Source organism: Taurulus bubalis, assembly GCF_910589615.1.
Source record: "Taurulus bubalis genome assembly, chromosome: 4".
NCBI lineage: Eukaryota > Metazoa > Chordata > Actinopteri > Perciformes > Cottidae > Taurulus > Taurulus bubalis.
Window position 1 is genome coordinate 24,208,733 of NC_136592.1, and position 25,605 is coordinate 24,234,337.

A 25,605-nucleotide genomic window follows, 5' to 3' on the forward strand; every position below is an offset into this window, starting at 1 on the left:
CACTAGGACACAGCAGAACCAAAATAGGAATTTGGCTAACAATCACAGTTGTTACATTCAGAGATTTGCCTCGATCGCATGGACGTGACTACTGATAGCTGAGAACAAGAGGCGCACAATGTAATAAGTTCATCATTTCGGTTCAGTTGCTAATCACCTGATCTCTGGGAAGGATCTAAGCATCTGGGTGTACTGTGCCCTCAGATTATTACCATACGTTACAGAAGATTCAACTCACCAGCGTGGGACAGGGGAGTCCAGTGTAGTCTAAAGTCCAGTCATGCCGAGTACAGTCCCACTATAATGACCCATACACTTTCTCTAGTCAGTTGCCAGGCTTCCAGCTCTGCCTCACCTCCACATCAACTTTCCTCCCATCCGTCTCTTCTCTCTGAGGCACAGCGGAATTGTGCAGCTTTTATGAATGAACTTTTCTCTTCATGAATGAGAGGCTCTCGCTCACTTCCCCCATCTCTCTCTATGACAGTGCATGCAGATGAATGTGTGAATGGAGCGGAGGAGAGATTGACAGACGGCCCCTAAGGCTCTCACCCCCTCCCTCACTCATAAACTACCATCCAATCACAGGCGGGTAGGGTGACTCATGCTGTACACACACACACACACACACACACACACACACACACACACACACACACACACACACACACACACACACACTTAATACACTGAGGCAGAACCAATACAGTACATGAGAGCCGAGTCTAACATCAGTTGCACCTCAAAGATGCTGTTAGTGTGATATTAAAACCCTTTATTTGCCTCTAAAACAGGTTTTCTCTGAATCTAAGAAAGTAAGGGGTTGACATCTTTTGTAAAAAGAAATCAAAGTCACTTGATTTACCCAATAATGCATCCCATAGTGCACCTCATGCATGTGATATTCATATGACCTGCATGGACACAAGAGGAAGGGCATTTAACTAAAACATTTGCATTTCCCTTTGATTGCAATCAGAGCAATATGCCTGGCGCCGACTAAAGAGTGTTTTACACATCGCACTTATTTCCGATTAAAAGATTAATATCTAACAACAGCAAAGTGCAGACGAAGTACTTCCAGACTTCTGCCTGGAATAGAAGAGAAAAGAACCATTTCTGAATTCAGGATTTTTTTTTTCAACAAAAAGAATATTTTAATTACAGCTAATTCGTCAACTGCCTACTATATGTAAATAAGCTGGATGTGACGATATAAAGAGAAGTCTTCAAGTCTGGGTGCATAAAACAGTGTACGGCAGAGGTTTGTCTCTTCCTAGTGGTGGTTTAGTGAAACTGCAATCTAAGCCAATAATTAATTATTTTGATAATCAATTATCTGAGGACTAGTTTCTAGATTAAATGAAGCATGTTTTATTTTTATAAAAACATTATTTTGCATTTTCTTGGAATAGCTTGTTTTATCCAACTAGGAGTCTAAAACTGAAATAAATTAAATGTAGTATTGTATGCAACAAAGAAAAGCATTGAATCCTCACATTAAGACATGGAAACAGAGAATATTTGAAATGTTTGTGTGCTGCTGAAACCGTGGATAGAAGACAAGTCAAACGCTTTACTTAAACAACATTTTATTGATGTTAATCATCAGTTCATATAGGTTAAGAGCAATAACAGGATTATGAGAAACAGCCTATAACAATGTTGCTAGTGATGTACAGTCTGAAGGAGACGGTCTTAAATATCCATTTAAAGACAAGGAACACGATGAAAAAAGTACTTCATTTAACCGTTCTGTTTTTTTTTTTGTTCACATTAGTTACAAGACCTTTACCACTACTGTATTTACATAGTGCAAAGAAACACACTTGCTCTCAATTAACTTAACTTACTCCAAACACTTTGATGGAAGTCTTAGCAACCAAAAGCCTACAAACAGCGTACTTGTGACCAAACTAGAAATACTTTCAGAATCCCAAGTATGATATTTAGGACCCCGTTGTCTCCCATCTCAAGGCTTCACATTGCATACAGCCCGGCATACTGCATTTAAACACCCCGCATCCTCGTCGACTGGCTGAAATCTCACCAAACACCATTCTCAAATTGGATTTAAACTGTTAAAATTAATCAAATAGCTTTAAGAACAGGATGATTGTATTAATACGACGACAAATCAAAATCTCTTTTGTACACTCCTTTACACTCTTGTAATACTCTTTTGTATTTACAAAGGTTTGTGCACGACTGTGTGACTACTTCCAGGGTGACTGCCCCGATGAAGGAGCTTCTCAGCTGTGGTGAACAGACTTTAGGCTGATCCCAAAGAAAAACCTGTCTGTAAAATCTAGAAGAGCTCTAAAAGGATTGAGCCATATTCGATACTTTTGCTCAAGGTATTGTTAAAACTAAATTAATACCAGTAAACACCTGCTGGTCCCATTAGTTAATTAGATTTAAGTGGCATTTTTTAAGGAAATAGAGTGAACACTGGTAAAACAATGACTTTCCAGTACCGTGATTTTTTCATAATGTCATACATTACACAACTATGCTCTGCGTCGAACTCCTTATTTTACAAAACATCTCAGATCTCAATGTTAGGGGCTTCTATAGATGTTGTTAGGTCATTACCAAAGAGACAGCTTGAGCCTGCCTTCCCCATCAGAGAACAAAACACCCCCAGAGGGAACAACAGGAACATTCTTTTTTTTTCCTTTCTTCTGAAGCAGACATCTGGGAACTCAAGATAATTGCAGTCAGAGGAAAACAACCAAAATAGTTTCACACTAGGCAGAATCAATATGACAAAACAATATATACTGTAGTAGAACCACATAGACATGGTTATAGCCACAAAGCTTGTTTTGCTTCTTAGACGTTAAAGTCATCGGAATCATCGGAACACAGAATGAACACTTATTATTTGAACATTAACGTAACACACACTGAAGATCGATGGGTGGGAGTGGTTTTGGTAGAACGACAGAACCCCCTGACACTGTAATGCTCTGTGAAGGAAAAAAAAAAAAAAAAAAAAAAAAAAAGCTAAGTATCAACCGAGAAAGAATCAGGAAATGCATGTCTCTCATTCCCCCATGGAGCACGGAAAAAACAAACATTATTTACAAAGATAAAGCTAAAGAACACAGCAAAAATGTAATGGAAATGTGCCTGCGCACACGCACACACACACACACACACACACACACACACACACACACACACACACACACACACACACACACACAGCTGTAAACCTGCTGAGCTCTGAATGAAATAAGATGGGAGCTGAAAGGTTCCAACCTTCCTTCTCTGTGAGCTACAGACAGCAGTGCACCATTTTAAGCACCTGCTCCCAGAAAACATCCCTGACTCTAAACGAGTTCAGCCTCGGAGGAGGACAGTCACACACTTCCTCTGAATTCAAGTGTAGCAGGTTATGGGCCGAAGGAGTGAGAGCATCCTTTTAAGTTACAAGATGAGCGCTGGTGTCTGCGACTATCCCTCAGACTGTGTTAGTTGTTGTTTGGTCTGCGACGCTGTGTGTTGGTAAGTTGGTCAGTTTCTCTGTAATGTGTGTGAGTGTTGGTCAGTTGGTTGGATACCTGAGATTATGTCTGGTGTCAGGGGCTGGAGACAAAGAAGAGAAGCTGCTGGTTGCTGTGAAGAAGGATGTGAGAGCAACAGAGGGAATGAGTGTATGTGAGAACAGAAGAGGGAGGAGGAGACATCAACCTGTGACTTTCTTAGCCTCCACTTGCTCTTTGCCTTCGGTCCTCGGATCTGTGATATCCGCTGAATCAAGGTCCTCCTCTTCACTCTGCACTCTCTCCTCCTCCTCCTCTTCCTCATCATCTTCCTCTTCTTCCTCCTCTTCCTCCTCCTCCTCCTCCTCTGTACTCTCCTGGCTCTTTCCCAGCTGCAGGTTTTCCAGGGTCTTTGACACCCAGGATTCAATGCGGCTGCTGAGGGTAGGCACCTCCACTGCAATGGGCTCAGGAGTGTAGTCCTCCTCCTCCTCTTCCTCCTCCTCCGCCTCTTCCAGCATCCCGGGGACCAGGGTGGAAGTGGTGGAGGTGATGGAGGAGTTCAGCGGGCCCCTGCAGCTCCCATCCAGTGAGCCCGTCTCTGTGCTCTGCTGAGAGGCCAGCTCCAGCCGGTCGTCTACCCGTACCTCGTCTCTTTCCCCGGTACCCTGTGTCAGTGGCCCTGCCCTGACTGGCTGGGGAGCAATGGAGCCAGGCGTGGCGGCACTGGCGGCACTGACGGCGCTGACAGTGCTGGTGGCGGCTGTCGGTGTCTCACCGTCTTTTTGGGTGGCTGTGGAAGGTGCAGGGCGACTCGGCTCAGCCTCTACAGGCTCCAGGGCATCTGAAGTCTCCACAATACTCCTCCAGTTGGTCTCTGAAGGGATTAATAGAGTCATTATGCTCCATAACTGGGGCTCTGAATTTATCCTCCACCACTGATTACAGACAACCCAAAATAACTGACAGAAAATGAGGGAGCTTACCGTACTCCTTTTCATTGACCTCTGAGATCGGCTCAGAGAAGATGGAGCAAAAGGAGATGGCGGAAGCAGCAGAGTGGTTACGGGAGTGCCCCATGTGGTGTGGGACTTTCTTGTCATTTTTCTGAGCCTCCTCGGCCTGCTCCTGCTCCAGAGCTGACACCATTTCCTTGTAGGCCTTCCTAGCCTCTTCTGTCAGAGACACCAGGCGGTTGAAGAGACTCTGAAGGAGGTTTAACCAAGTTAGTGAGGAGCAAAAAAACAAAATGCTCAGAGATAATCCTGTGCTTCTCCTGCTCTATACTGACTTGCAGTCAACGGGTTTTAGTGGATGGAAGTGACTTACCTCCGCTCCAGAATAGTTGAAAATGCCAACCACACTAACAGGCACTAGTTTGTTGACACAGCGTCCAAGAGCTTTTCTGCCCAAAGCAAACACAAACGGGATCTCCTGATCCCGTGCCATGGCAATTACATTGTATAGAGCTTCATCCAAACCACCTGCAACATAGTAAACAATAAGTGACTCAAATGTATCAAATTTGAGAAAATAAATGAAAAAAATGACTTGAGCACAAAGTGCAAAACGATTGGTAATATGGAAATTGGGCCTGGATGCTGTGGGGTACTGCGATAATTTTATACTATGGGCATACCGAGAAACTCTGAAATATGGACGGATGCTGGACGGTATTACAACATTATTTACCTTTGGCTTGGATCTTCTCACAGTTGGGAGATATGATGACACATTTAATCTTATTCAACTTCATGTGCTTGGTGACCTCTCTGAGACCCATGACCAGGCGGCGTTTGGATTTGGCCTTGGTCGGATCCTTCTGGTAGACCCGCTCCTGGAAGCGAACCAGTTCCTGTAACAGCATGGTCACGCTCTCGTCGATCTCCTTACTCAGCACTTGGTTACAGTACCTGTGGAAAGGAAAAAACAAAACGGAACGAAATAGGAGGTTACAGAAGTTCAAAATAGTGTTTTAATCTTTTGGGTGGTTACCAAGTTAACAATGATGATCACCATTAATGCTAACTAGCACAAATAAAGCAGCAACATTTTAATTTGAAGTTAAATGATTTGTTTATTAAATTAACTAGTAAATTAAATAAATAATATTTTGAGCGAAGTGAGAGAACATCTTTAGTTGCAGCCTCAAAATTGTGATGATACGCTGCTTCTTTATTTAATAACAGTTAACTGAATAGATATGGTTTTAGAGTGTTGGTCCAACAAAACCAGCAATTTGATGGTGTTAACTTGGGATTCAGGAAACTGTGATGGCATCTTCTACTGTTCTCTTACGTTTCATGATATAAAGAAACCATAAGCAGTCTATGATGAAAATAAATGTTGAAGCCCGATGTGGCTTTCCTCTTCCTTGCTGTTCTTAGAATGACTCAAAGTGTTGGTTATGTTTACTCCATCATACTTCATCGCTATCTGACCAGAGCCATAAAACAGCACGGATACTCCCAGGAGCTTTATGGTTTGGTGAAATATCTAATCGGAAGATCGACGTAGTGTGGCCTGAGGAGCAAGCGTCCTGGCAGTCAGAGCTGAGGGGAGGAGCTTGGCCTTTTGGAAGCTTTAAATGCTAAATCTGTTTGAGAAGGGTGGGCTGGGACAATAGGTCTACAGCAGAGGACACAGAGGAACAAAGCTGTGTTTGTGACCGCTGGCATACATCTTTGCTAAGAAGGGACAATGTGCTTGGCATCTGTGCCATACTCTACAATTCATTATTGTACAGTTCCGCCCTTAAAAACACCCGATAACTTTCAGAGTACGCTTCTCACAGCCAAGGCTCTGGTCTCCGAGTGGGAGAAGCATTTGCTTTGCTCTCCAGTTTTTGTGCATTTTTGAGTCAATGCAAGGGATTCCTACAAAAGGTCAATATTCCGGTTCTCGCTCCATGCAATTTGAGTACGTCTACTTACTCTCTGAAACGCCGGCTGTGGATCTTAGTGATGGCGTTTGAGGCCATGGGACTCCCGATGCCAGAGCTGGCAGGGGAACCCTGGGACACCGGGGTGATGCTGTACGGAGAGTTCTGACTGGCCGGGGAAAGGGATGTGTCGCTGGGCATACTCAGGCCATTGTCTGTGGTACAAAGACCACAAATAACAATAAAAAAAATGTATCATGGACTTAACAAAAAATGGGAACACATCTGAAAGGTTTTCCCTTCTTAATAATGATTGACCCTCACCTTCTTGGGAGGCAGGCTCTCGTGCAAGATCATCAGTAAAATGTAAACTCTCCTCCCCATGCTCCTCCTGGCCTGAAGACTCCTGTTCTACACTCGTCTTCCCTTTCTTCCCTTCACGTTCCTTCAAGATGATCTATCAAAACACAGAACAAAAATATAAAAAGGGAGTAAAACAATTTGCAGAATCAAAAAGATCTCCATTAATTTTACCAATCTTCCTCTCCTAAATGATTAACTCAAACTTAAATGATTAACCTTCTTCAGGGCTGTGGGCCGCTTCACTTTGGGGATCTCTCTCTCCTTCCCTCTCTTGATTCGGGGTGCGGTGGAATCCAGGGCATTGTGTGGGACTGAGTATGGCTGCTGATGACCCTTCAACATGGACGGCAGGCTGACCAAGCCTGAGCCGTGGAATGGAGTAGTTGTTCCAACTGGAGAGGAGGACAACCAAGTTAGTATACAAGCAGAATGAGAGTATGTGCACATGCAAGTTAAATAAAAAATTAGGAGCATGTATTTTTGGAGCCCGACGAGCACTATATTCTGAAACATGTTTTCATGCGAACATTTACTAAAAAGGAACAAAGAGTACAGAATATCTGCAGTCAAAAACACAGCGAAACTACACAATGGGGAAACCTAAAAACACTTAATAGGATATTTGCTCAGCAATGATACATACTTGAACCCAATATTATCATGTCCTGCAGGGCTGTTGTAAAAATATGCTTGTTCATTTTTTTTATATCATTTGTTGATGTCTGACTGAATGAATACCTGTAAATGACAGTGGCTTCGTATTGTTGAGTTGTCTGGCCTTCATAGCCTGCTGGTGCTTCTCCAAAGCTGCCAGCATATCTCCCAGGTCCAGCTCCACGGAGGTTTTGCTCTTCTTCCCCGCTGCTTTGGTGAAGGCTTCCTGTCGGGCCCGGAAAGAAAAAGGCAGGAGAAGGTCACACTAATGAACCGTCAAATGCAACTGATTATCAGAATGTCCTGACCACAAGCCGTGCAGTGGTGAGGACAAGAACTGATGAAACAAGCAATAACATTCAAACCTCTCAATCTGAACCAATCCTACATGAACAGTGAACATAGTGCATGTTCATACTTGTAATTTCTTCTGTTCCATGCTGATTTCAGAGTACTCTTGGGCCGTGGCCAAAGCAGCAGCCAGAGCCTTCTTCCTCTGGCTCTTGGCCCTCTTGGGAACAGAGGTGGTAATAGGGATGGGTGTCTGCACAATGTTGATAGGGGAGTTTTCTGGCAGGTTATCCAGCTGTGAAGTGTGGAGACAGACAAATAAGTATTTAGTAGGGGTGAAAATATGAACCGATACAAGAGTCAGATATTCGGCTGCATAGATACACAAACACAGATCTGCCAGAAAATCTGTGACAGTTAAAATAAAAATAAAACCTTCCAAAGTGTTCAGTCTAGGATTTCAACTCAGATGTGGATGTTTTCATAAAGATGGCAGCCTTCTTGCATAGTAAAAATATTGTTGTTGTTTTTTTAAATGTCGCCAAATATATTTCCGATATGAATGGAATAAAATTACGGTCTGTTTGAGATTGAAATTTGAAAGTGGTGTCATAATTAAACATCATGTTAACCTTAGTATTGATACGGAGCACTGATCAACAATACAATAATGGCCCCCGCTTCAACGTGTGTGAGTCATTGAATGCAACCCGTGCCTCTCCTGCAGGGTCCACAAAATGTGAGGACTGCATGATGTTTACATTGCATAAGTACCACACACACCTTGCTACCAACTTAAAACACTGTATACAGAGTAAAGCTACCAAGAGGAGCCGTCAACACAAGATAAGTAACGCAGCTAATGCTGCTTCCAAGCGTCTCCTGGTTTAAGGCAAAACTGCTACTGAGCTATGTGCTGTTTATTTACAGCAGTAGTTCTCAAAGTGCGCATGACCGTGCAAAATATAAAGCGGAACTGATGTTTTGACGCGGTAAACTTTTCCATGGTGGAACTGTAAACAAATCGTGCTTTCATAATTGCAATGGTGTACATTCAGACAGATAGTCTGTAGATTTTAGTGTTGCACCGGCAGACCCAACCCAATCTACACAACCCTAGAAATTTGTAAATCAGAAAGCAATTTCCCCTACCAGATTTTTGGGAAGTTTAGGTTGCGTGTGTGTCTGGGCTGAAGTAGATTCTGGTTTGTTGCTGCGTTGGGCAGCCCCTCCTGTCGCCAGATCTGGGAATTCATCTTCATCCTGACAAACATGGATAACAAATGTTTTAGTTTAGTACAACTGCCTGAAACAGATATATAATGAGTGTGATGGTGACAGTGCTGTGCTGATAATTCATCACAATGAAATTCACAAGAAACCCTCTCTCACCTCAAAGTAGAGGGGCTCTGGGGAGACCTCAGTACCAGTGACCGCTGCTGGCTGCAGCCTTTGTTCTGACTGGCTGGGCGGCACACGTCCTGGATAGCCACAGTGGAAATCCTGAAAGGCATAGACGAACGGAAAACACAGAAGTCAAACAGGGTACCACTGGTATTCAACCACGTTATCCTCTCTGTACTTAAGTAGAGCTTATCGTTAACTATTTTGGTAACCGAGTATCCTATTAACGTGATACTTAATGCAAAAACGGCAGAACATTTTGTTAACAGACTCAAATATGGAGCTTGCTTGCTTAATATCATATTAAACTGAGTATCTTAACAGGATATTTTAAGACATCACCTTGGACTTTAAGAAACTGGGATGGACATTATTCACAATGTATAACTGTCAAGTGAGGGAAACATGGTAGAAAAGGAGGCAAGGGTGAACAGTCAAACTAATACAAGTGCCTCTGCATCACTGTAATATTTTTCTTGTTCATGAAATGTTCCCTCTTGGTTAATGATTCATATAATTCTAACCCTAACAAGGAAGTATTTCTTTGTGCAGGGTGTTAGCAGAAAAATTACATGAAACAGCCAATTAGGATTGATAATTACACATCACCTTTTTTATGAAGACAAAATTAGAATAAGAAAATGTTGATACCAGCTGTCTCACACCTGAGCTTTTCTGATCACCTTCTATGAAGCTTAAGAGCGACTCACAGGACAGAGCTTTTACACCAAAATCAACTGCATTTGACCTATTCTCATAACTAAATACTATAGCTGTTCCCCAGACGTGTCTGCTCCAGTGAGATCCACTGCACCTGTGAGAAGTTTCTCTGTTCAGGATTCTTCCTCTGGTCCGCTCTGTGAAACTGGCCGTTCCTGTCCCCCCAGGACTTCGGGGTAGCCTGAGAGGCTACATTTACCCAGGTACCTGCTAGTGAATAGAAGGTAAAAGAAAAATCTGAATTCCTTTGTAATACATTATATACAGGCTGCATAAGAAATATGACTATGAAAGCGTGATGCGAGGATATTCACAGCATGTTGCATCAAGTTTACCTGTCATTACACCAGCCTCGACTCCCTGTACAACACAGAAAATGTGGAGAGGGTAGAGAAAAAGAGACACGTTGAGATATCTAGTGCATGTTAAATGTGCTAAAAACACAAAGCTGTAGGACTACATTACACCTCTCCCGTTGGCATTTGCCTGGTGCATTGATTGCCGTTACACAAGTTGAGTCCTGTATGTTGTGACATGTCCCAGTTGTTATCTCTGGCATGCAGTAAACATGATCTCTGCCACTGCTCCAAAAAACTGCCCTCATCGTAATATTTATCAGCACTATTATGATAAAGTGATTGAAGAGCAAGTTATCATAAAAGAGGAGTACACTCCACTTTAACTTAAATGTGACAATTTTCAAAAATAAAAACCTCCCTACAATTACAAATGCTGCTTTAGTAAAGCATATTTTTAATTTCTGTTCCTTCAGTTTTTAGGCCTGACGAGTAGCTGTTTAATAATCGCTCGCCTTTACCGCTCTATTTATTCAGATTTCATTTAAGAAAAAAATAGTGCTTAAGATCATTCAACTCCCTACTTCCTGACTTTCTGTCTGCATAACTAACTTTATTTTACACTTGTTTACAATACGTGTAAAACATCAACGACAGTCCCAAACAGGAATCGATTATCAGTAAAAGTATTATCAGATGATGAGTTAAAACAAATGCTATAGTCCAGTGTCAGTCTGTTGGGCACGGAGCTGCTGTTAAGTAGCCAACTTACTGTGGGTGTTGCTGTATTTTCTGCGGTTCTTTGCGCTACCCCTGCAGCCTGGTTGTGTTTGGGGCTACAGTAGCCGCTGTCACTGTCTATATCTGCCTCACTGGCGCCCTGCTCGTTGTAGTTTTCGGCTGGATGGGACGCCCGTCTTCTCTTTGTCCTGTTCTTCCACAGCAGGGGACTAGCCTGCTCCGCAGCGCATCTCCCTGACACTTCACCAGGGAAATCTGAGAATTAATATAGTATATTAATCAGCGGAGACTTATTAACCACAAACTTGGACGAAGTTCACTTTGTAGGATGTTATTGACGACAAATACAACAATTGAGTCACCAAGATATTTACACAGGCTCATTAACTTTCTCAAGAATGGAGACATCACTGCTGACATCATGAGCTGCACACGTGTAAACCTTTCTGACTGGAAACTCTGCATTCCAGTTCTTTCAGAAGTTAAGAGACAAGCATCATCAACCTCAACCTGTACAACCGGCCAGCAGACTTACTGGCATTGTGTCCTGCTTTCTCTAAGACAGGAAATATTTATGTTCACAGGAAAGGCACACAACGTTAACAAAGTCTGGAATGTTTGAAGAAAATATGTTCAGTTGTGGTGAAACTACTGCTTATTTGTTGTCCAATGACAGGATGGAGCCTTTGTAACAAAATAAACGGCGTTGTATCTATTCTCATTACTTAATCCCATCATTGTTCCCCTGACATATAGAAACCCTTTACTCAGTGTTCAGTGAGATCTACTGTACCTGTGAGAAGATTCTTTCTCTGGTATGCTCTTTTAAGCCTCAGTTTATGACCATGGCCATACACACTGCTACAACTAAAAGGCTTCTAATCTTTATTTGGGTGAGTTTTAGTTTGACTTTTTTATTATTAATATAAAAAACCTCTGGATGCATGGTAGGACGCAGTTATAGCTTTGATTATTGGCGCAGTATTCTTACCGGTCTGCTGTGCTGCATCCACCAGCATGACCATCTTGGTCCTACCATCAGGCCCCAAAGTGCACACCTCCTTCTGCACAGCTACACTCCTGGTTGGAGGCCGACGACCCCTTGGAGATTGGCAGACACCTAACTGTTGCTGTAGGAGAAAGAAAAAGAAGCAGGGCATGCTCACTAAATAGATTAAGGTTGAGGACGGACACTTTTAGTGACACAAATAAAATGTGACATCAACGTGACAGCGTCACAATAAGGCTGTTGGCAGTCTGTACCTTTGGGACAACATTAGGTCGCACCATGCCTCTCCCCCTCTGACTGGCCATCCCATATGTTGGCCCCAGAGGCAGTGGTCTTTCACCGACATCTGCCGAGACAGGGTTGACCACTCCAGCTTGCACAGGACCAGCATAGGAGCCAGGGAAGGGCTGGTAGAAGCCCATCACCGGAGGGCATGGAGCAGGCATAATCTGGTAGTAAGCGTAGTCATTGGAGACGGGAGGCTGGGGTGAAGACATAATGGGGTAGGCCAGGTATGAACCACCGGGGCTGGGGTTAGGCTGCTGCCAGCGCAGCTCCCCTCCATTATACATAGGATGTTGTCTGTAAAGGAGCATAGGGTAACATGTTAAATTACTTTTTATGTCTATTTTAGTACAATCTTTTCATGGTTGATAACTGCATTTTCACAATTTACGACAGCCAGGGATTGAGGAGATGTCCAAATCTAATTCAAAATGTCCTGACATTATCAACTGAATGTGACATTGTCTTTACATATACATTTCCCTGTATAAAAGTTTTTATTTCCCTTATTTCAAATATTGACCACTTTGTGTTTCCTCTCAAAACATGCATCAGTGTTGGGGTGATGCATTAAAGTGTGTGTAGCCCATTTAGCAAGAGAGGACTGACGCTCCCCGGGTTAACATCTGTGAAGCTGCAGTGATGTGCATGATGGTTGGTTTGTTAAGGGGTGTGAACATGGTATGCAGAAATGTTGATAAGGATCCAGATGACATTTTCACACCCAGCCTACTACAGCGGGCATTTCCTCGCATTCAAATAGGGGGGAAGGAAACAGAGGAACGGATGTGTGCAAGGATACAGCAGATCACTCGGGACAAAGAAGGAGCCACTGGAAACACAGATTGTGGTTCCAAGTAAACTCTAACTCTGGGAAGGTTTCCATTCATAATTAAGCAGTCTTAAACTACTGCACAATCTAATGGCCATAACTCAATACACTAAGGATCTGATTATGGACACAGTGTTTTCTTATTAATAATAAAGTAAATAGTGCATTGAATAAGTTGTAAAAAAAAAAAAAAGGTCCAGAAGAGAGCAGATTGTTTCTTGGGCGGTTCAAAATAGGGACACCAGACTCCCCACAATACCACAGAGAATGGCAATATTTCTGCAAAAGTGAACACCATCGGGAAAATCATTACATCAACCAGAACCACTGGAGCCATTTGCTCACCATTAAATGGGACTAAAACCAAGTTTGAGAGTTTTTTCCATTCCAAAATCTTTCCCCACTGAGAAAGAGACCGTACCTGTTGGGTTGGTTCTCCTGGACGAAAGGGTAGCAGGTGATGAGGTAGCTGGGTATGGGAGTAGTTTCCACCCCTCCCCCGCCTCCTCCTAGACCTCCGCCACCTGCCCCTCCGCCTGCATCTCCAGAAAGACTCATGCTGACTATCGATCCTTCAAGACCTTTCTTCTGTGGGATGAACGGTTCCACTTCGGCTGAAAGCTTCACATCCTGCACGAAAGACAAATGAACAGCCATCACTGTCTGAATGAAATTAATGACTATGTGGTTGATTTCTGCAAGAAGAAGGTCCACACAAAGAGCATAGATCTGTTCCTCAAATAAAGTTACTCAATTGATCACCACATTCTCTGCTTATATTTTATCAAGCTACACGATACAACAGATCATATTATTATTGTTGTTTCCATTACACGCATCAAATGGGATAGTTCTAGAGTGAAAGCAACAATCAATATATAGTAATAACTCCACCTCCATTCTTCCAGAAACGTACTTTATAGTTTCGGTAAGTTTAGTCAGCTCTCTCAAATGTCAACTGTTGAAAAAATTATAAAAACTACAATTGTAAGAGAAGATCTATGCACAGGCATTTTTAAGTTATCAACTTGAGTACCGAATGTCTTGACAGACCGAAAGAGCTGGAGACAATCTATTGACCAACATCTCCTTTGTTTATTCACAGCTGAGCACTGATTTCATCAAACTGTTCTAGTTAGTTTACAATCTTGCGTAGTTACCACAATCAATAAACAAGGTATTAGTTACTTTTTTAGTTCAAAGATGACATAGCCCACAACTGCCAGAAGATCTAAGCAAAGTACACAACATGTCAACAGAGGCCTCACACTATTTTTGTCAATAATCTCATGTGATTTACATCTGTAGCTACATCAACTGAGGTGATTTGTCAAAATGGCCGACAATGAGGCGAGCCTGTGTACCTCAAAAGCCAAAAATAAGTTTGAAACATTTAATTTCATAATGGCTAAAAAAAAAACATTGTAGATATTAAGGTAATAGTAGACGGACATTAAAAGCTGGAGTTTGAGGCCTTAAATGCCATATTCTTCAAGTCACTCAAAGCCTTAATGGCACCAAGGTACAAACAGTACACTCATCAAAGTTACGAGACACCACCTGTAAATCATTTATGACAATTTAAGGATATAACTTTTATGCTACATTTAGAGCTTTGGCAGACTCAGACAGAATACCATTTCCGGTGTACAATTTACCACAAGATATATATACAATCAAAAGGCAAAAAAATGGAAAATCAATCCATAGAGCAATTTGGTTTGAAAGAAATTTACATATTTATGGCAGGCAAAGGCACAATAAGGTCCTTTCTAAGTCATTGTGCACCAACTCGATGATGTCTTCTTCTAGTCAGTCTGCATTTATTGGTTTATGACCCATACACACAGTCAACAGTCAGATTGTTGTGCTTGGAAAACAGGCCACAGAACGGCCAAAGATTAGACGTTGGGCATTAGTTACTCCCCGGGCGCTTCACGAGGCTGCTCACTGCTCCTTAATTACTAAGGATGGGTTAAAATGCAGAGAATACATGTTCCCACTGTGGGACTAATAAGGGATGTATTATTATTATTATTAGAAGGCCAGTATGGGACTGAAACACCTAAAACACTCTAACTAGAGACACAGCCTCAAATGGATATGCTATGCTTGGTGATGACACCAGCTAACAGGCAGGCATACATATCTCCTAAATAAATCACAATCAAAAATCTAATCAGAAAACTGGTCATTGTTTAATGTGCAGTCCTATACTACATGTACAAACAACAGGGCAATGTGTTGCACATTGTATTACAACAAAGTTATCCTTCAATCAAGTAATATGTGTACATTTTTATTAGAAAATGAGGAACACACAAACAATGACAAAACTAAAAAAATATAGATACAGTGATTTATCAACAAAGAGTTATTGATAGAATGCCATAAAACTATAAATGTGAAGTAATGAAATTTACCCATTAAAAAAAAAAAAAAAATTCTCAGGTACAAGAACAGTTATGATATTTTCTCGCTGTCTTTTTCCAGTCGTCACAGAACATCTTTCACACCTCATCGTGCTCCTCATTTGACACGGTGGTGCCATTGGTCTGACCCGAAGTGGCAGCTCTGTGCAAAAGGTCCCATTAAAATAATATGCAATTTTGCAAAGGATGAGGAGAGGTGACAGGGTTTAGAGTACAAAGGCTCCCCCTCACTTCTCTGAAACAGCGGTCGGTTGCATGAATAGAGTCGTCAGTTTGGCCAGTGGATGTCACACAGACAGCTATTGTCTCCCACAGCTACTGTCCGTGGGTGGTTCTCTCACTTTTCCTTAGTTTTTCTATAGAACCCATCCGATCTATGGTGAATGGAGCCTGTTCTACCAGTTAACTAAAGACCACCAAACTACAGTTGTCGAGATATATTTCTACAAACATCCAGGTAGCAGCAGCCTCCGTGCCCAGGCTGACATAGATGCAAGGGGTTTGGGACTAGAGTAGTTGGTCTGAACCTGTACGGTGGTACAGTATAGCTGATAGGGCGTTGTTATAGGATTACGTTTGCCAGGATAAAGTAGGGACAGTGCTACAGGATAATCTAATTATACAGCAAGCCACAGCATGGAGGCTTCATGTGCACTGATGTTGAATCTTTAATTCTGAACATTAGCAGAAAATTCAAACTATATAACTATATAACAAAACAAAAAAATTGTGAAAGAAAACCGAGCTGGTCAGAGGATCCATCTCTTGAATCAACCATGTGTGTCTTTGAAGTATCTGAGTGTGAGGAAGAGGGTGAGTGAGAATGGCTGTGATTGTGGAAAAGGCAATGAGGTCAGACCCAGATGTGCATTGGTTGGGGATGACAGATCTCAGAGTGATTAGACTGGGGGGGGGGCTACTGATCTCACAAGCCTCTGTTTGTGTGAGCATTTATTCTTACACAAGTTGCGCTGAAACACTAAACAGGCAACGTCTGTTTCTGTACTGAAAGCCGGATGGGCTGCGCAGAAAGGATGGCAAACGCATAACAACTTTTTTTTTAGGGGGGGAGGGGGTCACATTTATGACGAATATCACAACATTTTCAGATTACAAAATAATCCGATACATTTCACCTGCGATGTCAGACAGAATAAATAATAGCCCCAACGCGAACCGGTTATTCTGAAAGCATCGACATTACGCCTCGGGACACACAACCCAACCAAACTGAATCGTCCGCATTGCAAACGGTGTCAGAAGAATGTCACGCATGCAGAAGAACCAGATCCTCCTCTGACCAAGACCCACGAAACCCGTCTAACACACAACAACAAAGCTCTCCTGCACACATTACCGAAACCTTTACGTCACGTCTAACGTTACCTCTCCATAAATTATACAATTAACTACAGCTATCTTCTCCAAAAAAAAATACTGCCAGCTGTAACGTCATTTGTCGCGCTGCTTTAAAATGCATCGTCAAATGACAGAATATATTTAGCTTTAAGGCTAACTAGCTGGCCAAGCTAACTCAACACAACACCGTATGTCTAAGCTTATCGCGTAGAAGTGTAGCCATTGAAATATATCTGAATAGGGTTTTTTTTGTTGCAAAAATTACCAAAAGACACGCGCGCTGTGACAGGAGTCGAGCTGCGCACGTCATTTTTCTGAATGAGCCGCAGTTACCGTTGGTTGTTTTAACGTTAGCATGCTAGCCGAAGGGGGCAACTGTGACAAAACACCAGCTGTGAAACCCATTTGTTTGTACGTCAATGATGCAAAACGGTTATTTAAGACACAACGTATCACTGCTTTTTATAATTACATGAACGTAAAAGTTGTTTTTAATAACGTTGACAAAAAGAAGTGCGATATTGGGCCTCGGCAGCATTCAATAACCGTGTCTCTTCTTCCACAGGCTAAAGCTTCAAAGCCACCCCCCCAAACAAAACACCAGATAATGTTGAATTAAACTGACACGTTACCTTATTGTCACTAGCGTCCATGTCAGTCACCGACACCGCGAGAGACAGTCATTGACCAAGATGTGGACGTCAGGATGTGGGCCTTTTTATTCTCTTCATTGTGAATAATAATAATAATAATAATAATAATAATAACAATCAGTGAAGGCTTAAGAGGGACTCACACCCAGTTCCTACTAACCCGCTAACTGCACCCCACAGACCGCCCCGACTGTTGCTGCGTCAGCTGGCTGCGCGCTCCAGACTAGCTCGAGGCTCGGGGTCGCTGCCGAGTATGGAAATGGGAGTCACCTGGAACGGAAAGCGTCGAGGCTCAAAACGCGTTTTACTGGCTGGGAAACGCAGAATGTCACGAGGGCAAGGAAGATGTCTTCAAAGAAGGATTCAAATGGAAGTGAAAGAACGATTTCTTTATATCTCATCTGTGACAGTGAAAAACAATTTTATATACACTCCTCCAAACCAGTCAGAGTTAAAACTGTAGCTAGTCAAAGTCAACAGAATCCTTTCAGTGCCGAGAGAAATCTGTTTATTACCAACAGGCAACATTATACATTAAAATATTGTGTACAAGTTTTCATACACATTTTGGACTTTTTTTATTTTATTTATTTTTTATTAACAACTGAAGCATTTGTGTGTTGCACATGGAAGAATCTGCCAATCAGGAACATAAAAAAAAACAACAGAAAAATAAGTGCCAGTGATTTCCTCTTCACGACAAAACAACACTTTGAACACGTTCTTGGGTTCCTGGAGTCTTCTTTAAGTTGGTGGCATTCTCAAATCCTGTGCTGTGTATCTTGTCTCAGAGAATTTACTTGAAGAAGCACAGTAGCATACTTTATGGATGTATTCATACATGCCATTTTCCTTGTCTCTTGATTTTACATGCCATCATGTGAGCTTGCTAACAATGGCTTGGTTGAGAGAGTTCAGCTGATTTGTCCATTTGTCTAAAGCTGTGTAGCGAGCCCCTCCTCTCTTCTGGTAGTCCAATTCTAGTAGCTGGTTGACTTGGTCAATTCGGCCATGGATTGTGCTGAAAAAGAGACAGAAAAGTAAGCATTTCAGCCACATACATTGCAATAAAAAAAATATATATACATTGCAATAAAAAAAAAATATATATATATATATTCTCCACACAATTTAATCAAGCTAAAATAGTTTTTTTCATATGTAAAATGAGTGTCATTCATAAAAAAGTACCCAAAGAATAATCCTTCAACATGTCAGAGCATGATGGTAACAATGAACAACACTGTAAAAGTTATTAGTATATACATTTCATTGCAATAATAACACAATGTTTTCCCTTTCTGATGAAAGTAATTTACGTCAGAGAACAAGAACAGCTGGGATGTGTGGCTTTAAATAGCAGATCAATCTTGCAGAATGACAATACATTTTGTACAAACTGTTATTAAACTGTTGACTCATACCGCCTGACTCTTGAAAGCCAGAGAATGGAATGAATGAGGAACTGCGACAATTTAAAAGGAAAGGAGTTCTTTATTTTTTTACTTCTCAGCAAGCACATGGGGGAGAAACTTACTTATCCAAGATGCACTGCACCAACAAACTCTCCACATCACACACATCAATGTTCAGCTCCTGAAACACAAGGAACAAAGACACGACTCATCCTCACATCTGTAAAGAAGTATGTCCACTAGTATGCTTCACCATTGAAGGATGCATGGATCCAACACAATGCAGATTCTGTTGTAAATGTTGTGCTAGATGTGTTGCAAAAGCCGTGTGGAGAGAGTCGACCATGTCTACGTATGTGAAGTTCAGATTATATTAACAAATACATAATTTGTTGAAAAGGGATTAACAGATACCGTCCATGTACAAGCATTAGTGTTGACTGTCATGGTACTGAGAGACGAGCTCATGCTGTGAGTGAAATACTTACTCACATTGATGCTGCCTTCTTTTGTTAGTCAATTTAAAACACTTGCTTATGGAAAACCACGTTTCTTCCAATTATTCTTTTCTCATCATCAATATGATTAATTGGCTTTCAATAGAAAGCAAAACAAAAGGAAACGATTTGTACAAAGTCACATGGCCCTCAGCGCAAATGGTTGTCTAATAATATTCCAAGAGGAAAGACAGCAGAGAAAGTCACTGGACAGGATATGTTTGGATCACATGGACTTACCTTAGAAATGAAAGGGATGTGTATTCTCGTGTACGGTTTGATGAGTTTGATAAGTACTTGAGTTCTAATGTTCCGCAGGAGCTCTGAAACACAGAATCAATGATAATCGTATCTCAATGTTTCTCCAACACATTGATCACACTACGTGGACTGCAGTCACGTTCACCGTTTACCTTCTATGTGCTCTCTAATGAAAGGGTCGTCCATTATGTTACTGTGATTTGTTTTCAAGATTTTCTCAAATTCAGTGATGTCATTGTTCTGGTAGGCGCTGAAAAAAACAAAACAAAAAAAACAATCAGTGTTGTTAGACCACGTACAATGTGTTTCCGTGACCCACAAGAAAACTCATCGTGATAGCTGTCAAACACATTTCAAAATATTAGATATTTTAGTAAACACTATTCTTATTACAGTTCTGGGGGCCCTTTCTTAGTTTCTTGTTTATGCAATCAAAATATGAAATATAGGCATGGAAACTGATCAAATTTTGGAACAGTGCTAGGTATTTATCTTAAGAGGACAAAAGAGAACAGACAAGGAAGCAGAAGACAAGGAAGCAGAAGACAACTAAACATCTCAGAGAAGACATAAGTCATAATCGACTGACAACTGGCATAAATAAGGCCATTGTTGTTGTTTATGTACCATTTTGTAATAAAATGAAATAATGCAAAGGATCCATGAAAATGCACGCATCAAACTGCACCCATCAGTAGGGTTGGGTAACACGTCCAACACGTCCGGTACCTACCGTACCGAAAAGCAACGCAGATTTCGGTGCTTTCTTCCGGTGCCTGAGCCGATTTAAATACTTTTTTTGTTATACTAAAAAGGTAGCGCGGTACCCGCATAAGATGTTGATGTATCGATACTATTGAAATAGCGCGGATCAGAGCACACTCTCTCCTCCGCTCTCTGTTGTCCGCCTGCATGCAGAGCGGGGCTCGAGGGGGCGGGGCTTCCATCGCTCACACACCACACACACACAGAGATCGCTGCAGACACGAGCACGAGCTTTTGAACGTCCGTCCTCGGCTTGCTGGAACAAATCTCTCCCAGTTGATATTAATGATGACGTGTAGTCCAGTAAAGCAGCAGTTTGTAGAATCCAACAGTTTCTGAGTTCTGTTGCACACGGTCCCATTCAGACCTGATGCTTGTGTCTGTTCTTTTTTTAGATATATATTGTTTATAGTTTGAAGTTAAAAGGTTTGAAGCTGCAGTTTGAAGACAAGTGCTTTGTATGCATTTATTTATATATATTTATAGTATACTTTAAAAAGGTTAATATATTGTTCAATTTGAAGAAAAAAAAAATTGCCTTGGCAATAAAAAAGTATCGGTTCAGGCACCGGTATCGTTTTAAAAGTATCGGTTTAGCACTGGTATCGGAAAAACCCCAAACGATACCCATCCCTACCCATCAGTATGCAACTGGGAAAGGCCAATACAGTAAAAGCATCTGTGAACAAGAATTAACAATACATTAAAAAAAAAAAAGACTTCACTACTAGCACTCTGGGTCTATTTTCATGATTTTGGCCACCAACAATAACACTTTCCTCACCAACTTTGTTGTGAGAGATTAATATGCAGGATGCAAAGCACAGTAAAGTGCATGTAACGCGTGCTGAAGGCACACACCTCAGGTGCATTTGAATACAAAGTGAGATTCTGGAGGATTAATTATCGCACATAATATGTGACTTGTTAGGTGCTGGTGATAATCATAACATATCACGTCTCTCCTTTCTTCTCTTTCAGTAGTTGTTCTCTCCTCACAAAGACATATGGATGTTACGTGATGGAGTGGGTAGTTTTGCACCTTCATGAATTAAAAGCCAATAGTGACTGTCAAACAAAAGCTTACAACTGAATGTATGGAACAGCCATACCAGTTTAGGTGCTTTTATTTTGTCCTCACTTACAAACAGTATACACAGTCAGGTAAAAAAGCTGTCAATAAATAGCAAAGTAGTCTCAATATTCTTGTTACTCGTTCATTTGTGCTGCTTAGTGAAGCTGTGGCCATCAAGATGGTATAGAGCTCTGAATTAAATTGGCGAGTAAAATGTTATAACAGGTAGAAATAATGGCCAATTCTATACAGCAAGACTTTTCTCAAAGGATAAAAAAATACATTAATGTATGCTTACCTGACTAAGTTCGTCATTGCTAGGATTTCTGGATCATTTTTGTATGGTTTGGCCTGTGGAAAAAAAAACATGAAAAGTTACACCTGGCATTAAAACTTAAAAAAAAAGTAAATGCCATCTGATTAAGCACAAAAACACAAAACTATTTTCAGCAAATTATTCTAATTAGAACATTTCTGGCTGTGCTTTATATACAAATTCAACAGCAACCTGCACAAATGTATGTGGCAACCACAAGTCTGTGTCTAACATGTTTCATATTTGGACATACAGTGTCTGCAAAGTTATTAAAAGTACGGTAAAATGACTTTCATACCTCTTGTGAGTCAAAAGGGTTTATTCCCGACTTCATCAGCATGTTGGCGAGGACCAAGTACTTCAGGCATGTCGTCCTTCTTGGGCTGCCAGACTCGTCATAGTTTTTAAAGGCCTCAAAGAAGTCGGTGTGAGCTTTCTCAAACTCACCCTCTCTCAAATGCATTTTCCCACCACACTCTGGTCAGGAGCAAACAAGCACAGGTCATTCAGCAGACAGTGAGGTCAGTACTTAGAGTGGCAGTCACACTTAACACAAAGCTAGACAACTGCGTTATGAATAAAAGGAGATATGTGCGGCAATAATACCTCTGATAACTCCCATAATGAGCGGGTGAGGAATGGCAGATTTTATGTGAAGTGACTGCTCATACAGCGCTTTCAATTTTTTGTTGTTTTTTTGTGCTGTGTACATCTGGATCTCCAGAGCATAAATCTCCAACAGCTGTGTGCCTTTCTTCAGGTCATCCTCTCCATCATCCGTCTGTAGTTGATAGAAATATAGAACAACCACTTCTTGGATCAATAACGTGATCAAATCTACATATATAGATATACACACTCACACCTGATAAACATACTTTGGCATCATATATAGCGATACTGATACTCTTTAGGTTTGAATGACCAAGCAAATCAACAAGTCCATAATATATTCTATGACATCTGCAAGGTTAAACATTTTTGGATCAATAGAAACCCCAAAATATAATATTGCACATACAGACCAAAAAGGAATAAAGATGTTTGCTTACTACCTGACATGACTGGTGAAGTTGCCTCAGGATCTTTTGCAGTTTCCCATACTCTTCTCTCTCCAAGTAAAGCTTCCCCAACTGCAGGAGAGAAAAGTTAAAAGGAAAAAAAAAGAATTTTAAGCACCTGTTTTACTCAGAAATTATGTTTTAAGACTGCTTGGAAGAGTGAAGAGCCTTTGTATACCTTTGTGTTAGTTTTAAACCACAGTCTGTCATTTTTTGCATCCTTCAAAGCCTCCAACGTGGTTTCGTAGAACTCCTGTAGTAAGTCCATCTACCAACACAATAAATTAATTTCAGAAGGACAGAATTAAAACAGCCATGGTGCCACTTGTATTTCCTGTCTCATATCATCTATCCCTACCTGTTTGGAGGTAGAGATATAGTCCAGAATAGAGTTGATGGACTTCTCTGAGTAGTTCCTGGTGACAGCACTTCTGATGTATGTAAGGAGCTGTTTGTACCTGTTCATCATCTCTGGGAAGTTTGTCTACAGGGTTAAGACATAAAGAAAATAACTTCTCAAGAACTCATGTCCGGTGGGAAATGTGTAAACAAACTATGGCAATTTTTTTTGGAGCCTACCAGCTTGAAATTGATTTTGATCATCTGTTTCAATGCTTTAAATCCCCATTCTCCTTTTTCTCCTTCTAGTTCCAATACCTGAACACATGATAAAACCAGTCAGTAAATCATGTGCTTTTTAAATAACTGAAACAAGAACAGACTGCTTTTATTAGAGTACAACTCCACCTTCTGGAAACTGCTGAGCGCTGCTTTGGGATCATCCTCCTTCAGGGCTTTAGAGTTGTAGTACTGGTTCTCCAGGTCCACGTTTGGTTCTGAGTTACTGTCCTCTGAGTATTCCTAAATGTAAGCACATAATCATGGCAAAGTTCAAATCGTAACACCCAGCTCTAACAAAATACAACCGAAATGTTTAGCTAGCTAACCCGAATGAGGGAACAGATCGCCCCTGAATACACCGGTTATTTAGAGCCGCGAACTAACGCCATGGCGTGCTATCTAGCGATGTGGTTTGCTTTCCACGCCTGCAATTCAAGCCCCGAAAAAGGCAGCTGAACGCATGTACCCACAAGTTAGCTATCCAGAACAGTTAATGTGTGTTAGTATGAGCCAACTGCGTAAGGCCAGTGGCTAAAACCAACCATCATTAGCCGGAGAGGAAGCTAAAGTAAGGCATACGCTGTCAGCTTGGTATGTTAGCCAACAAGCTAACTAGCTAAACAGCTAACATCAGCTAGCCCGCCCTACCGTACCTTTAGCTCGCGCACAATGGACGCAAACACTTTGCATATATAAAGCACAAAGTAAATAAATTCAGTTACAGATACCAGGTCGTAATCTTCTTCATCGTCGCACATGAAATCGTCCTCCATGTCGGACATCTTGGTGGCCTTCCTCGCTATTACTCGGAGGGGGGGGGGGGGGCAGTCGGTAGTCCGGCCTGCGCAGCGACGGATGAGGCGGTTGTGGGTCCCGGTGGTGAGAGGCGCCGGCCCGCGGACCGTCTGTAGATGGCGCTGTTGGATCAGATGTACGCGAGCAGCGGTTCACTGTGGAAGTCCGTGACTCTGATATTAGATTGAGTTTAGGTGAAGTTTTAACATCCAAAAGTAATTAATAACATAACTCTGGCCAAATCAATCACTCAACCATAACACCGTTTCACTGTTTGTTGATTTGTTTGTTTGCACTGTTGTCTTAATATAATGATAGTATATATTGTGCATTTTAATATTGCTTTACTCGCCACTTTTATTTTATAATATATACTTGTTTTAAAGTACTGTTTGTTGTTTACCATATTTATCTTTAAGTGATGTCTCGATTATCGAGCTGCCTTTTACTCCAGTATATTCATGACATGTTTAGGGAGGAACTAACTCATTTCCAAAATCAGAGAAAATCTGGAAATATAATATGATGCATTGTTGCAGATTAAACTGCATTATGCACATGCATCTGCAACTATCAAATTCCAATACAATACATACCGAACAGGGGGAATTCTTCTGCATAATAATACGAGTGTTACTTTTTAATAATATATGTTCCTTTATAATATGTTTGTTTTAGTTTGTATTGATTTTCAATGCAGGACCTTTTCTTGTAATGGATGGTTAAATTTACCTAAATTATGTGAATATATAAATACATACCCCTGAGAGAACAGCTTTGCTACAGAAACAGTAGAGTTATTTGTATTAGTATTATCAGGGTTTGAAATATACATTAAATAGTTATAAATATAAATAATATACCTCTTTTACACAAATATATACTATGTACATCAAATTAAAAACATGAATGTAGATATGTAATAAAAACACGGGGAAAAAACACGACTTGACTAACAAAGTACCAATGTATCTCAGTGCACCAGGCTAATTTGAAACGTTTGATGATATGATAGATTTTACAGACAAAAAAAAATAGTTTTTTTCTCACATATTACAGTGGTGAAGGAAGTACTCAGATCTCATACTCAAGCAAAAATGCAAAACTGTTATCAGCTAAATGTAATACAATTATTTAAAAGAAACAATAACACATTATTGTTAATTGATTGGGTGGAGCTGATTTAATTACTTCATATATTGTTGTGCATTTTAATCTAAAACTAACCATATTTGATAAGATTGTTATGTTTTGTATATACAAAATCTTTATCTGTAAAATAACTCGTCACCATAATTGTCAAATAAGCCAAGAAAAATACAGTATTCCTCTCTGAAATGTTAAGTTCACGTAAAAAAAATTGGAAAGGTATATACAAATTGAATTTA

General features: G+C 41.0%; 2 protein-coding genes across 3 annotated transcripts; both read right to left on the reverse strand.

The window, feature by feature from the left end:
* Window positions 1–3,071: 3,071 nt before the first annotated feature.
* secisbp2l (SECIS binding protein 2-like) lies at window positions 3,072–17,411 on the reverse strand (the record flags this gene model as incomplete). The annotated part of the gene is made up of 18 exons (XM_079216923.1): window positions 3,072–4,368; window positions 4,478–4,697; window positions 4,821–4,975; window positions 5,184–5,404; window positions 6,425–6,587; window positions 6,697–6,829; window positions 6,952–7,127; window positions 7,474–7,615; window positions 7,808–7,975; window positions 8,833–8,943; window positions 9,073–9,183; window positions 9,899–10,011; window positions 10,140–10,164; window positions 10,873–11,096; window positions 11,833–11,971; window positions 12,105–12,432; window positions 13,389–13,597; window positions 17,391–17,411. The coding sequence occupies 18 exons, from the start codon at window positions 17,409–17,411 to the stop codon at window positions 3,695–3,697; spliced, it is 3,333 nt and encodes a 1,110-aa protein (XP_079073049.1). The 3' UTR covers window positions 3,072–3,694.
* A 491-nt stretch (window positions 17,412–17,902) lies between these two features.
* On the reverse strand, window positions 17,903–24,228 carry cops2 (COP9 signalosome subunit 2). Of its 2 annotated transcripts, none has more exons than XM_079217180.1 (13): window positions 24,151–24,228; window positions 23,549–23,662; window positions 23,381–23,458; window positions 23,160–23,285; window positions 22,980–23,069; window positions 22,796–22,873; window positions 22,347–22,521; window positions 22,039–22,217; window positions 21,723–21,775; window positions 19,737–19,834; window positions 19,564–19,646; window positions 18,949–19,007; window positions 17,903–18,432 (listed from the first exon to the last, which is right to left on the reverse strand). In XM_079217180.1, exons 1-13 carry the CDS (start codon window positions 24,202–24,204, stop codon window positions 18,288–18,290), a joined length of 1,332 nt encoding a protein of 443 aa, XP_079073306.1. In that variant the 5' UTR covers window positions 24,205–24,228; the 3' UTR covers window positions 17,903–18,287. The 2 variants fall into 2 exon arrangements, with proteins under 2 accessions (XP_079073306.1, XP_079073305.1); XM_079217179.1 differs by having other exon boundaries at window positions 24,145–24,215.
* Between the last annotated feature and the right edge of the window lie 1,377 nt (window positions 24,229–25,605).